Here is a 14,813-nt window from a genome sequence, read left to right as displayed (position 1 = left end):
ATGGCTAAGAAAATGGTGCTTGGAAAAGTTGGTTAGCACCTTTCTGTTTAACTAGGCTAACAGTTTCAGATATTCTTTAGTGAGCTCCTTTTTGTTCTGGTGTAAAAGTAAATCTCATCCCAGCAGATTCAACATCCCTAATTCTGAATTTAAGTCCAACTTAACGTAGCCACTATACTCATTTTTAAATTACATGTATTCATTTTATAGAATTTCGAAAGTAACAATAGGTCTGTTGTAGAATGTTAGGAAAAAAAGTTTAAGCCATAAAATCATCCGTAACTTCACTTATATACTGATAACATTTTAGTGTGTGTGTTCTTCCAATCACATGTACTTAAGTTCACATGTCTATGCATATATCCATATATTTCTACATACATATACATATATAAGAACTAGAGATCACAAACACATGGTGTTTTTATAATTTGCTCTTTTTCTTAACAACTTAGTGCTACTTTAAATGTCATTAAATATTTTTCTAAAGCATGCTTTTTAATAGCTGTAGAATGTTCCATATCATACTGATCCAAGCCTCAGTTCAAAGTATGCTACATATGCTACATTTGTTATAAACTTGTTTTATCCACATCACTGAAAGTTCAAGACATCTTTTTTCTAGGGACCTTTGGAGAAATCCTTACAAAGTTCTTCAGTTTCAGAAAGGCAGAGGAATGTGGAGCACAAAGTGACTGCCATTAGAAATAGTGTGCAGGTGAGTGTTTCATGAAAAATTAGCAAGGTGGCCCTAACTGTGCCTCTTTTTCTTATGTGCCCAAAGCTAGTACATACAGAAATCATAGGGTAACTTGTCAATAAGATAACTATCTCTCACACACTATGTTCATATTAGAAAAGATTTCTTTGGGGGAAACTTTTCAACTTCAATTTACTGGAGACCGGAGCTCCCCGCCCCCCAAATTCTAAGCCTCTAACCTTCACATCTGTAATGTCTGCATCTTCATCTGCAAAAGTGAGGATAACCACCACCACGGGCTTGTTGTGAGGACAAATGAGATGATGTAAGGAAAGCCATTAGCCCAGATCTTGGCACTTAATACCTATTATGTCTGAGCAGAAAGATACCACCACGTTTGGAGAAAAGCAAAGTGAAATCTTGAAACATAAACAAACAGGAGACATAGAGGAAGCATAGATATTTTTCTAAGAAGCAGAGAGGGACTGTAGGCTGAATTGTCATAAAGTACAGCAGATTAGAATAGAGCCTTTCAGTGAAAAGATAACTGATACATTAACGCAGAGTTGTAGGGAACTAAAAGGGAAAAGGTATCCATATTCTCCAATAATAAAAAAAAAGTAATTAGTAGCATCATTTGGAACTGAGAGATAAAAGGCAAGATGCTGAAAGATTTTCAAACAATCAGGAAGAAAAAATGAAGAGAACATTTTGTCTGGTTCTTCCAGTGCTATTCAAACTTCATGGGAATTAGCTCTTTAGAAATGTAGATTGTACACACTTCATCTAGGACATGACTGAAGCCCCAAATAGTGTATTTTGAAACACTGGTGATGATATTTCCCTGATGTGCTTACATGTAACAACAGACTATGTTTTCTTTTGTAAAAAGATGACAGAACAAGACACCAAATATTTAGAAGACCTGCAAGATGAATTTGACTACAGGTATAAAACAATTCAGACAATGGGTAAGTTTTTATTTTGTCTGTAGTTCTACCTAGGGACATAAAGACAACATGACTAGGACTTATTCTTTACTGACAAAATTGATAAATTGATCTACTTCCCTAAGTGAAGTGCTTTTGTTTTTGTTTTGAAGATAGAGTGCAGGAGAGTATTTTGCTTCCTCCTTTTCCCTCTTTCTGTTTCTCTGTGTGTGAGTGTCTATGTGTGTGTGTGTGTGTGTGTGTGTGTGTGTGTGTGTATACCAACCAATTCAAAGTAAATTATACAGCTCAAGAGAAATCAGAATCAAACTATCATTATCACAACTAAGAAAAGTAATAATAGTTCCTAGCATGATCAGGAAATTACTAATATCATCCCTAAATGAGTTTTTTAAATATAATTTCTTAAGTTGTAAGTAGAAATATAGGGTGCCTGCCTGGCTGAATGAATAGAGCATGAGGCTCTTGATCTCAGGGTCATGAGTTCAAACTCCACCTAGGGCGTAGAGCCTCCTTAAAAAAAATTTTTTTTTAATTGTAAGTAGAAATGTGATTCACTGCAGGAAATTTGGGAAGTAGACAAAAGCATTAAAAAATTAAAGATCATACAAAATTCCACCATCTATAGATAAACACTGTCAAAATGTTAGTATACTTCCTTCCAGCCTTTTCCCTATATATTCAAATACATACATATCTATTTATTTGCAAAAATAATAATAATACACAGTTTTGTGTATTGCATTTTAAACTGAAGTTTTAACTTAAATATTTCCCTGTATCAAAAAATCTTCAAAGACATAATTTCAATAATTGTATGAATGTCAGAACGTAAGAACACTGCAATTATTTGATTATCTCTGTGATTAAACACTGAGTTTGTTTACAATTAGATGTTTTTTAAAAAATGGAAAGGGAAAAAAGCAATGAAAGAATGAGAATATTTATAAGGTCTAAAATTTACAAGTAACAACGGATTGATCATTTGAAGTGTACTGCCATTAGTGGGACAATTGAGGAAATTCCAATTAGGTCTAGATTAGCTAATCGGATGTACCAAACAATTTGCAGGCTTTGGTAATTGTACTACACTTACGTAAGATATTAGAGGGAGCTGGATAAAGAACAGATGGAAACTGTACTATTGTCGCAACTCTTTTGTAATTCTGAAATTATTTTCAAATAATTTTTCATAACAAATCGGATAGAAATCTTTTATTTACTGAAGCATTTTTAACTACTGAGATGTTAGCTTAAAACTTCTGGAAGGAAGTATGGATGACTGTGACCAAATGCTTAACTGTCATCTAAGATTTAAAAGCAAAGATATTCGGATAGGAATCTTGTTTGGCATAGGTGACAAGTGACGTGTTCTCCTGGCATCTTCAGGATGTGTTGGCTCCTATGAGGTCATGTTTAAAATAGTCATAGTTGCTTATATGTATAATTTTTCCCTTCAGAAAAAATGGCACAAACATGCATTTCATCAAAGGGGTCCATGATCCTAAAAAGGTTTAGAAATACAAATTTAATCAAGCATTCCAGTCCATTGAATGCAGTCTCATCCCAAATCTCATATGTGAGTCACCAATTTAAGCAGTAGAATGTAGAGGCATCTGGGTGGCTCAATAGGTAGAGCATGTGACTGTTATGTCAGAGTCATGAGTTCAAGCCCCAGGTTGGGCATGAAGCCCACTTAATTAAAAAAAAGTTGTTAAAAAAGAAGTAGAATGTAACAAAATACATTAAACAATAGAATTGCTTTGAACTTAGCATATTACAATTAGTTATATTGATATTATCAGTGCTTCACGAGCATTACGAAGAATCAAATTGATCATTCTATCACTTAAATCAACAAGTGTTCATTTTGTTGATTATAAGTGAAATGAAATGGGTTTTTTTTAATGTTTATTTATTTTTGAGAGAAAGAGAGAGAGAGAGAGAGAGAAAGCGCAGGCAGGGGAAGGGCAGAGAGGGAGGGAGACACAAAATTCGAAGCAGGCTCCAGTCTCCAAGCTGTCAGCGCAGAGCCCAATGCAGGGTTCAAACTCACGAAGCACATGATCATGACCTGAGCTGGAAAGTCAGACACTTAGCTGAACTGAGCCACCCATGAACCCCGTGAAATGAAATGTTTTAAGTGAAATGAAAGACACATGAACACAAGTTATATCTTGCTGGTGAAGACCGAAAAGTATTAGCTAATGAATTTTGATAGATAGAATTTTGATAATAAAATGTTGTAGAAGCAAGATTTTGCTACATGTGGGATCTAGGAGTTAGCGAATTTGTGAATACAACCAAGAATGATTTCCTGGAGGTCAGTGCTATTTTGTAGAGAAATTGGGCCCCACGTTGTTTTGGGGCCTCTTTTTCACAATCACACAGGTCAGATTGGCATTTCCACCCTTCACTTTTCACCGACAAGAGCAGTTACTATAAATAACCACTTGCTATATACCAATAAAGTTTAATGTTCAAGTTAAATAATACAACGTTTATTGCACATCTCCCATTTAAGAGGATAAACCATCTCAGGTTTTTTTCAGTCAGAGATTTTTCTTAATTTGTAACTCTTTCCTGCTTCTAGTTTTACTGTGAGGCAAGCCCATTCTGCAAAAGACAAAAAGGAAAGCAAAGGACTTCATCGTTATTAGTTCATGAGACTAAGTAGGTAAAACTGCAACTCTTCAGGCAGTTTTCCATAATTCCTGGGTATCAAGTAGAGTGAGGCAGATGGGTAAAGGCATCAGGAGGAGTCAAATATGATTAATGTGCACAAAGACAGGCCCCTTTCCTACTTACGCCAACCAGCTAGGGTTACTATCAATGTAGAGGTATCTTAAAAAGGAATACATTTCAAAAACTTTTTCACCTCTCTCTCTGCCCCAAAAAGGAACATGGTGTGAAGAATGGTCTTCAGTCAAGGTCTGTATGATAGAGAGCTCACTGGCTTACTCGGTGGTGATCCTTCCTGGCAAATGAGCAGATACGGACTGACTTTCATGCTCATCTCTAACAGTCGCATTAGGCTTCTGTATCTTAAGACTTAAGGATGGGAATTGCAGCAGATGTAGCTTTCAGGACAGAGACCTTTGCCTTGGAGTGGACTCCACATCTCATCTCTTTTCCTTCACAGATCAGGGGGACAAGAACAATGCCTTAATGAATCAGGAAGTTTTGACTCTGCAAGAAATGCTTAACAGTCTCGACTTCAAGAGAAAGGTTAGTGAAGAACTTTAATTTGGCCTTTTGCCCGTTTTTCTCCTTTTCCTGTATTTGATCCTACTGAAAAGACTCAAGCTCTTGGATTCCTTCAGTTCTATTTAAGCTGAATGAATAAATGGCAATGTTTCTAGAAAGAGTGCCATGCTGTTTGCCATGCTTCTCTTGCTAAGTTCACAAAGTTGGACCTCTTGCGAGTTTATTTATCTTGCTTATGCTGTACATTTACTGTAGCTACCATTAATTTCAAGGTGAATGTTTTACCCAATTTTTATTTGCCACTATTTCAGACATGACTGTCTTAGTTTCTGTACTTAATATGCTGATGTGGGTTCTCCTACACATGTATAATTAAAATATTATTTGATGACTACTAAAATTTTAATAGAAAAATCAATGTTCCAGTTTCTACTCTGAAAAATGACCTCATGCTAAGTAATTTCTTAGATTTCAGGATAGTTCATTGACAACTGAGCGTATTCAATCTAACCTCCTTTCACGGAGAGGAAGAACTCCTTTCTGACAAAATGAAATATTTTTTAAAAAAGGGAAACATTTCTATTTCAACTTTCTATCTCTCCTTGAAAATAAATGCATTGAAATCTGAGCTGTTACTGATAAGTCAAGAGTTTATTTCTAAAAGTTTGGCTTCGTTTTTTGTGCAGGAATTTGTGTGAGCACAGATAAATGTAAAATTTATTTTCACCCTAAATTATAAACTTTAACAGTTAGATATCAGATTTTAAGCATGCAAGTATTTAATCCAAGATAAGCTTAATGCTTTTATGCATAATGAATCTATACTATATGTTTTATGCATGCTATCTTATTCTACTTCAGAAATAAGATTTTAAGGACAGAAGGAACCGGAAATAATTCTGTCCATTCACCTGATTGTATAGATCAAAATATAAAGTTCCAGCAAATTAAGTGGTTTATCCAAATTCACATAGCTTGTCACAGAACCAGGATAGGAATTCACAACTTTTAATCCTTAGGCCTTTGAAAGCTATACTTCTTCCTAAATTCAGATAAAGTCCTAATAAAAACTAATACAGAAAGACTCCAATTTTTGTCATTGCATTTAAAAATAAATGAATAAACATATTTATAAGAATATAAATTTAATCTGTGTCTTTTTAAATAATGGAGAAATGGCTGTATGACTAGAAGATTCAATATTGTCACAGGAGGTACAAACTCAATATATTTACACTAAATGATATTACATTATGAGATTGCTAACTGTGGTCATGCTTCTTTCTTTGTGATGTTATTTGTGATCATTTAATAGTTTGAAAAGGCAGTGCTAGGATAACTATAAGGTAGTATTTCATAAAGTATGTAGTGAGAATTGTAACCAAGCCTGTATCTTCCAGGTCAGACAAATTGTTTTACAGGTTGAATTATAAGTGACTTTGGTTGTGTCTCTTGAAAATCTTTTCAGTAGTCACCTTTGTTTTTAGGAAGCCCTCAGTAAAATGACACAAATAGTCAATGAAACGGACTTGTTAATGAACAGCATGCTGATGGAAGAGCTGCAGGACTGGAAGAGGCGCCAGCAGATCGCCTGCATTGGAGGACCGCTCCACAATGGGCTCGACCAGCTTCAAAACTGGTAAAACAAATTGACTTTAGTTTCTAGTGAAAACCACAGGAAGTACAAAGCTTCAGTGTAGCTCAGCCAGAGATGTATATGTGTTTTTTTTTAATGTTTATTTATTTTTGAGAGAGAGACAGATAGACAGAATGCAAGCAGGGGAGAGGCAGAGAGAGAGGGAGACACAGAATCTGAAGCAGGCTCCAGGCTCAGAGCTGTCAGCACAGAGCCCGACGCTGGGCTTGAACTGACAGACCTCAAGATCATGACCTGAGCCAAAGTTGGATGCTTAACCGACTGAGCCACCCAGGCACCCCTATGTGTTTTTAATTTTATTCCTTTGGGGCAAAAACAAAGTATCTATAGAAGTCTATAGAATGCATCAGAAATGCTTACTTTTTCTCATCTAATATATTAATCTTAAAAGACTCAAGTGAATTTTTGAAACCTGCAATAAATATAGCTTTCTATAAGGACATATGAAGCACTAACTTCAAAAGCTTAAAAAAATATATCTTAGTTTTTAAATGTATATCTTAAGAAGTTAGGGTTCAACGTTAGTTTTGTGTGTTCAACAAAGTGATTTATTTTTGTATTTAAATGAAATATCTCAAATGGCTAATACAACAGGGCATCCCCTACCGTATACACATAGGCTATCATATACAGATAGATATCCTTTGTATTGGAAAAAAAAAATGTGGATAGGGCTTTCTTCTTCATCAGTGCCAAATAAAATTATCTGATCGAATGAGCACTTAGAAAAAATAATGAAAAAGAAGGAAAATGTTCAGTTGAAATCTAAAATTGCTTTCTAAAGGGTACAGAGCAATACAAGGGAGATATGGCATAACTGGGGCCACTTGCACCCCGCCAGTCCCGCTTGTCAAGAAGAGTAAGGAATTGGGCTCTTTTTAAAACATACTGATTTTCCTTGGAGAGATGCTTTAATTCCCTAACCTTACTGTAATCCCTTGTTTTGAAAACAAGATAAACAACAAAGGAAGCCATCAAGAATTTAGCAGATAAGCGTGCTTACACCAAATTCTGTGGGGGGTTGACAGATCTTTTCATAGCACTATGTGGGGAATAAACTTCTAAGTAGAAAGAGCTGCTGTCAGGGCCAGAAAGACTTAGCAAGTCTGTCCAGATATCCTGCCTCCTTGGGAGTGGACAGTCCCTTCAGTGTCCATTTCAGCCTCTCTCTTTCTTAAACTTCAGGCCCAAGAGCCCACCTCCATTTCTGAGGTGAGATCGCCACATAGTGAGTAAAACTCTAAGCATGTACCTTCTCCAGACAGATACACTGAAAATTTTTGGCTAATACTTAGGATCTGAAAAATACATACTGGAGTGGGGAAGGCAGTTCATTTCATACTGTCTTTTTTCTTTAGTATTCTTATGCATAACACTCTTCATATCATGTATTTTTAAAGTTTTAAATTTGCTGTTTCTCTACCCGTTAGTGAGTACCATATCCTTAACATATATATGTTTAACAGACTTGTAAACAAAAAAATTAAAAGGGATTTGGTTCCAGATGTTGACAAAATTTTGTAAATGATGTCTATAACTATAGGTAAAAATGAGAAAACGTTGAAAATGTTTCCCATGCATCATACATCTTAGAGGAAAAACTAATTTGGGAAATAAACATACAGAACTGTCACTAACTTGTAATGGAATTAAGTAAATGATTGTATTAATTGAATAATTATTTAATAATTTATTATTTGCTAATGTGTTTAATAGTTAAAACGGTAGCTTGTTAAATGGGAAAACTATCTGCTGATTTTCATTTGTTGTTCAATAGCTTTACACTGTTGGCAGAAAGTCTGTTCCAACTCAGAAGGCAATTGGAGAAATTAGAGGAGCAGTCGACTAAAATGACATATGAAGGGGATCCCATCCCCATGCAAAGAGCCCATCTGCTAGAAAGAGTCACCTTCTTGATCTACAACCTTTTTAAGAAGTAAGTAAAGTATTATCCATTTAAATGCCTCATGGAAGCCTCAGTCTTGTGGGGTTGTAAGGACACCCTGGCTGGGGTTTTAGTGTTAAGGTGATGGGGGGGTGGGGTGGGTAGGCAAGTGTTAAACAGTGAGCCTCAGGGTAAAGGGGATAAAGCTACAGAGAGTTCCAGAAGCCTTTCTGCTCTTCACTATTTATTCAACACTTCTCCCAAGAACTGACTCAATTTTCCATGAGCCAAGCACATCATCCAGCTGAAGTTCATTTTTCACATTTTAGAAAACAAGATTTCAATGATTTCTTCTTAAGTATATATCCAAGAAATGAAGGGTGGAGACCATGTTTATGTGTATTAGCTCATCTAAAAAAAAAATTCTAACATCCAGAAATTCTAATATCCAGTTCAAAGATGGCATGAAATTAACTTTTCCTTTATGTTTAGTATGATAAAAATAGACTTTTATTCTTGACTCAAGTATAACAATTAAGAATTATTTACCATTGTTATTTAGGGACAATCTTTAGACATTTTTTCCATCTCCTGGTAACTATTTATGAGAAGTCTTTGGAAAGATTTGAACTTAATGGACATTTGAATGTCTTCTAAGTGTAGAAAATTTGGATCTTTTAAGAGGACAGCATCCTGTTTCTCTGTGGTTTTCAGCCTGTCAATATTTTCAATGTTTTCAAGACGTGCTTTATTTCCTTTTAATCTAGCTCATTTGTGGTTGAACGACAGCCATGCATGCCAACCCACCCTCAGAGACCGATGGTACTTAAAACTCTCATTCAGTTCACTGTAAAGCTAAGGTAGGCAGAATGTGCTCTATCGTTTCATTTGTTTGTGGAGCCTCAGCCACTGCGTTAATTACAACTCATTTCTCTCATAGTGCCTTTCATTCAACTCTTCTTTATTAAGCACTTCCTGCATGCCCAGCAGTGAGCTTTGGTAGATACCCTGAGAAATGTTAGTATGAGGGCCCTGCTTGTAAAGAATATGACAATAAAGATGAAGGCCTGAAGGGTATTATCATGACAGTATGGAATCCCAACGTCGGGCATCATGGGATTAAACGCTGAAAAGGCTGACTTGGTAGAGGCTAGCAAAGCCTTGTGGTCCCTATGAGGAAGGACCTTGCAGGAAGAGCAGAGACAGGAAGGAGAGTGGGATTGTAGGAGAGCCGAGATGACAGAAATAATGACTTTCTGGGTCTGTTTTGTAAGCATGTGAAATAGGGAGAGGTAGACTTGAGTAGATTGGGGACAGAATATGAAAGGCTTTGAATATCTTACCCATGAAATATGATGTTCTTCCCCTGTGATTGCCCAGCAGCTAGCTTATAGGATTTTCCACAAAAACTCATAATGCTGTAAGTTTCAATATATCCTTACCATGTACCTGATTTAAAGACATATGACTTTTGTGTTATTGCTGCTTTGTCTGTGCATTTGATCCTTTCCATTAGCATGAGAAACCAAGACGTATCATTTTCCCTAGTGACACTTAAAATAATGAATTTGAACTCAAACTTTCAAAGATTTTCATCATGCATCAATCTCCAAGACCCCCAAGCTTTAAATTCCTAATCACTAAGTCACCTCTGACTACCATATGAGAGGTAATGATGCCATGGTAGATAGTGATTTAGGGCCCCACAATAGGGTCTCTGATCACACATCACTATTGGAACTTTATTTTTTTACTTTATTTTATTTTATTTTATTTTATTTTATTTTATTTTATTTTATTTTTTTATTCATTTCAAATCTATTGAGATGTAACTGACATACGCTATAGAAGTTTAAGATGATTACTACAATAAGTTTAGTTAACATCCATCACCTCAGAACTCCATTTTTAAAGGGAAGGCATTTTTCTTCAGTTTGCATTTTAAATACCTGACTTGAAATTCTTAATCATTTCCTTTGTGTGAATTTTGTAGTAAGACTTAAGAACCAAGAACAAAAGGCAGAGGCCAGGTTCCCTTTCAAAATTTCATGATTTTCAAAAGTTGTTCATTCATTCCTCATCCCTATATTTCTATAACCCAGAAGACAGTAACACTAAAGGGAAATAGGATAGAGGGGTGGTGGACATCCTACTTTTCCTTGAGATACCCCCAGAGATGAAATGGTAAGTCTAAGATGCTCTCTGGGACAAAAAGGGAGATGATTAGGGAATGTTCTCAGCCAAGAGTTCAGAGTGGAAGAAGCTCCCTGAATGGGCATCACCTTACATGTTATTTGAACTGATTGCCAGGAGCCTAGACCATTAGTCCCTGATTTGAAAGCAGCGTTCCTGCTTTCCTCTTCCACCTGACTGTTGGTTCCCTATCCTTCTCTGTACCCTGTTCTTCACTGTCTTGATAGATGATCCTTTACTAATATTCAAACTTTTTCCCTAAAACCCCTCCCTCCCAAAGAATTCCAGCCTCCTATTTCAAAAGGAGCAGTGACATGGGATTCCCTTTAGTCATCAGCATCTCACAGTGGATCAGATCCTTCCTGAAGTATGATAGGAAGGCAGAGAGGGAAAACTTGCTGCCCTATTTCATATGACCTCCTCACCCTTCACTACTAACAACTACACACTTACCATATTCCAAACCCTAACACCAAACCTGTGCTTCATACAGGATTTTTAAGGAGCCTTTGTCACATTCTACCCACACTTTTGTTTGCGCTGTCTATCATCTGTGATTATATTCCTCTAATGCCATCAGTTGCTTATTTCCATTTTCCACATTCCATCTATTAGATTTAGCTGGACCTCTTCCTTTTATATGTAGCTACGTCCACACTTCCAGGGCTGTCCTGGCCATACATGAGGAGCTCAATACATGCTGAGTGAATGAATGAGTTTTGGGATGAGTGCATGATTGGGATGAGTGAGTGAGTGATTGGATTAATATCCCTGAGATCGACTGAACCCACAGAGAGGGTATATTAGAGGTTATGACTCAAACGATTGGGAAAAGCAAAAGAACAAAGGATCTGACACCAGAAGAAGAAATTAAAGGAATTCTTACTCTGATCTTTAATCACTTGTTTGGAATTAAATCTTTTTAAGTTATGAACATTTTTGCTGGGACTTACATAGTGTACTTAAAGATTGCAAATACATTTGAATTGGAATTTTTCAGATCCCAGAGGCCTGGTCTTTCTCAGACTTTTTGCCATAAAACAGTTATCATCAAAACATTTTAGTTTTACCAAGCTTAAATTTTTTTATGATATGAGAATAAAATGGAGCCATATTGATACACTTGAATGTTTTTCTTATATTTATACACTTAACCCAAATTTGAGCTTTAGCCAAAATATATAGCTATTTTTCTGACCTAGCCAATGTATTATCCAACATATATCAACTAAAGCAATATGGAAGTACTTCACAAATGTTTGTCAATATGATAGGAAATGGCTGGTGTCAATATTAGTAACATGACAAACTAAAGAGGAATTGTACATTTTTATTTTTATCTATTTTTACTTTATTTTAATTCCAGTATAGTTAACCTACAGTGTTATATTAGTTTCAGATGTACAATATAGTGATTCAACCACGAATCACACTAACATATAACTGAAGATAACCTAAATTCAATTTATGTGTATAGGGCATAAATATATTTATATATTTAAATATAAAAAGGCTCTTAGCACTTTTAATTTTTGGCTCTGATTCTTATTTATGTGTCTTTCCAGACTACTAATAAAATTGCCAGAACTGAACTATCAGGTAAAGGTGAAAGCATCTATTGACAAGTAAGTTTCTAATTTCATTTTGAAACATGAAAATGTGAGACTTTGTAAAAAGAACTTTCCTCATTCTATAGAATTATTTCAAACTTTTAAATATATTTCTCTAACATTACATATCAATGTACTTCAAATATTTGACTTTGAAGTTCAAACATTTAATAGAACTCCAATGAAGATTTCTTTAAAAAATTTTACTATAAAGTCTTGAAATGAAAATTTATGACTATATTATACTACTCTCTAAAGTATCAAAGAAAGTTTTTACTAGATCCATAAAATAGCTCATTTTAAGGAATCTTCTTGGTTTTACAGGAATGTTTCAACTCTAAGGTAAGAAATTTATTTTATATATTTTTTGATGGTCCCATAAATGTATTTTACCTGAGACCATGTAAATAGCTAAGACTTTCTGTCTAGCAATCGAAGATTTGTTCTTTGTGGGACTCATGTCAAAGCCATGTCCATTGAAGAATCTTCTAACGGGAGTCTCTCAGTAGAATTTCGACATTTGGTGAGTTCAACAGTAAAATTACACAAGCTACTCCCCCTCCCAAATCAGACACATCCTTAAGAATAGGCCTTATAATTAAATATATTTTGGTTTCTGGCATTTCTTATGTGAGATTAAGGGCCACATCGAGAAATAAAACATGCCATTATTGAAGAATTAAAAATGTTAGAAAGACCACAGTAACTTAACTCAGAAGTCCAAGTTCTCAAAAATGGTGAGAATAGTACCTAAGTATATGCAGCAATTGGTCAATATATTTTGGAAATAATAACAGACATAATCGGTCTTGTAATGGATAGGAATTCCTGGTTTCATTTTTTAAATGTCTCCAAGAAATGATATCCAGCAACAACATGTCTGGCCGAAGGTGCTTTCATTTTTAGAGTAGCTTGTGGGCAGGTAGGATGTTCCTGGGTCTGGCGGTTGCATAGAGTGTGCCTTGGCATGTCTAGAAAGCTTCTGACCCAGCCTTAACCTGTTGCTTCTTGTTCATACCACTTCCTCTTAACCTAGAGTTCTCTTCCTGCTTTCTTTCTAATTCTTTGTATAGTTCTTAGATTCCCAAAGACTCTACTGCTTTTCTTGCCAGATGCATGATACTCATGATTAGCACTTAGAAAGGACCTCACCCGAATGTTGGGGCACCACTAAGTGGGCTTCAAAGGGTCTAATTTCTAAAAGATAAAATTTAGGTTAATAGATATCTGCATATACAAATGTATTCTGGCTTTTGTTTTTAATTTTGTTTTTGTTTGGTCTGTAGTAATGAAGCGTACGTTTCTTTTTCACTGAATCCCTCCAGTGTGAGACTGATAAATAAACAAAATGTAAGGAGGAGTTATGTATTATACATCCTTATAACTAATACTCTTTTCACATAGGTTCATTTCCTATTCTTAAGAAATTTTCAATAATGGACAATGTTTGCTAATAAATAAAGCTGTAAGAGACCTTAACTTAGAGATGTCTATCTCTCAATAAAGGTCATGTGGAAAGGACAAGGAACATACCAAAAAGTGGTTAGGTCTTTACTCCAGGAGGGATAACACATAAAATAAAATCTTACTTTTTAAGGTGCTCTTCTAGTTACAAAGCGTTTTTATATATATTACCTTTTGCATAGTAACTTAAAAAAAAAACTTTATTTTTGAGGCTGGGGAGAGGCAGAGTGAGGGGAACAGAGGCCCGAAAAGGGTTCGGCGTCCACAGCAGCGAGCCCAATGCGGAACTCGAATTCACTAACTGTGAGATCATGACCTAAGCCGAAGTCGGACATTCACCCACCCGAGCCACCCAGGCGCCCCGCATAATAACTTCTAGTTGCTTTTTAATACAAAACTAAATGTAGAAAACCAGAGAGGCAAAAATGAAAAAATTAAAAATCATCTGTAATCTCACTACCTTATAGCACTATTACATCTTTACTTTCGTTTTCATTCTTTTCTAACTTTTGTATATGTACTTTTTAAGTGAGATCAGACTGTAGGCACTGTGTAAACTGTTGTCTGCCTTTTAAAAAATGAAGTCATCTATATCATGAACATTTCTGTGTCCCTGAGTCTCTAACGCCATGTAGTAGCTTGCTGTGTCCTGTGGCATAGTACCTCCCATTGTTTGTTTCCCCAATCCTCTGTTGGTTTCACAGGGATTGAGAACCATTGCAGCTTAGCTCAGGTGATGCTTTCCAGGTACAAAGGAGTGCTGAGTAGATTTTAAACCATCCCAGCATGATTTCCTCTTTCTAAAACGTGGGCTGAAAATCATAGTCTTAACAGTATGCCAACTTCCTCACGTCCCTTAGTGAAAGTTTCTAAAGTGACATCCCATGAGATGAAACCGTCAGCTTCTTTCTGCTGAATCGGGGCACCTGTGTCAGGTTTCCGTAATTAGAAGACATCTGGGTTACTGTTCTAGAAAGCAGAATTGTGGCCCAGAAAATCACTCCAATGGGTATGACCGACTCGATATTTAATTGATAATGCTGTTATTCCTTTTTTGCAAAGCAACCAAAGGAAATGAAGTCCAGTGCTGGAAGCAAAGGAAATGAGGTACAAAATGATTTCTACAAGATAATTATTTTTAGGAAAT

At 35.7% G+C, this 14,813-nt stretch overlaps 1 protein-coding gene across 4 annotated transcripts in view; it reads left to right on the top strand.

Moving 5' to 3' along the window:
* The window catches only part of STAT4 (signal transducer and activator of transcription 4), a 113,376-nt gene that overhangs the window by 77,451 nt on the left and 21,112 nt on the right, over positions 1–14,813 (top strand). For all 4 annotated transcript variants that reach the window (XM_027054481.2, XM_027054488.2, XM_027054473.2 and 1 more), the window contains 10 exons: positions 626–718; positions 1,593–1,671; positions 4,793–4,878; positions 6,345–6,496; positions 8,292–8,450; positions 9,167–9,259; positions 12,158–12,217; positions 12,527–12,544; positions 12,632–12,725; positions 14,729–14,773. In XM_027054481.2, the coding sequence (XP_026910282.1) occupies positions 626–718; positions 1,593–1,671; positions 4,793–4,878; positions 6,345–6,496; positions 8,292–8,450; positions 9,167–9,259; positions 12,158–12,217; positions 12,527–12,544; positions 12,632–12,725; positions 14,729–14,773 (879 nt within the window). The remainder of the gene's footprint in view (positions 1–625; positions 719–1,592; positions 1,672–4,792; positions 4,879–6,344; positions 6,497–8,291; positions 8,451–9,166; positions 9,260–12,157; positions 12,218–12,526; positions 12,545–12,631; positions 12,726–14,728; positions 14,774–14,813) is intronic.

Source organism: Acinonyx jubatus, chromosome C1 (genome assembly GCF_027475565.1).
Source record: "Acinonyx jubatus isolate Ajub_Pintada_27869175 chromosome C1, VMU_Ajub_asm_v1.0, whole genome shotgun sequence".
In the NCBI taxonomy this organism is placed as follows: domain Eukaryota; kingdom Metazoa; phylum Chordata; class Mammalia; order Carnivora; family Felidae; genus Acinonyx; species Acinonyx jubatus.
Note: the sequence above shows the minus strand (reverse complement) of the source record. Positions and strands in the feature narration are given on the sequence as shown.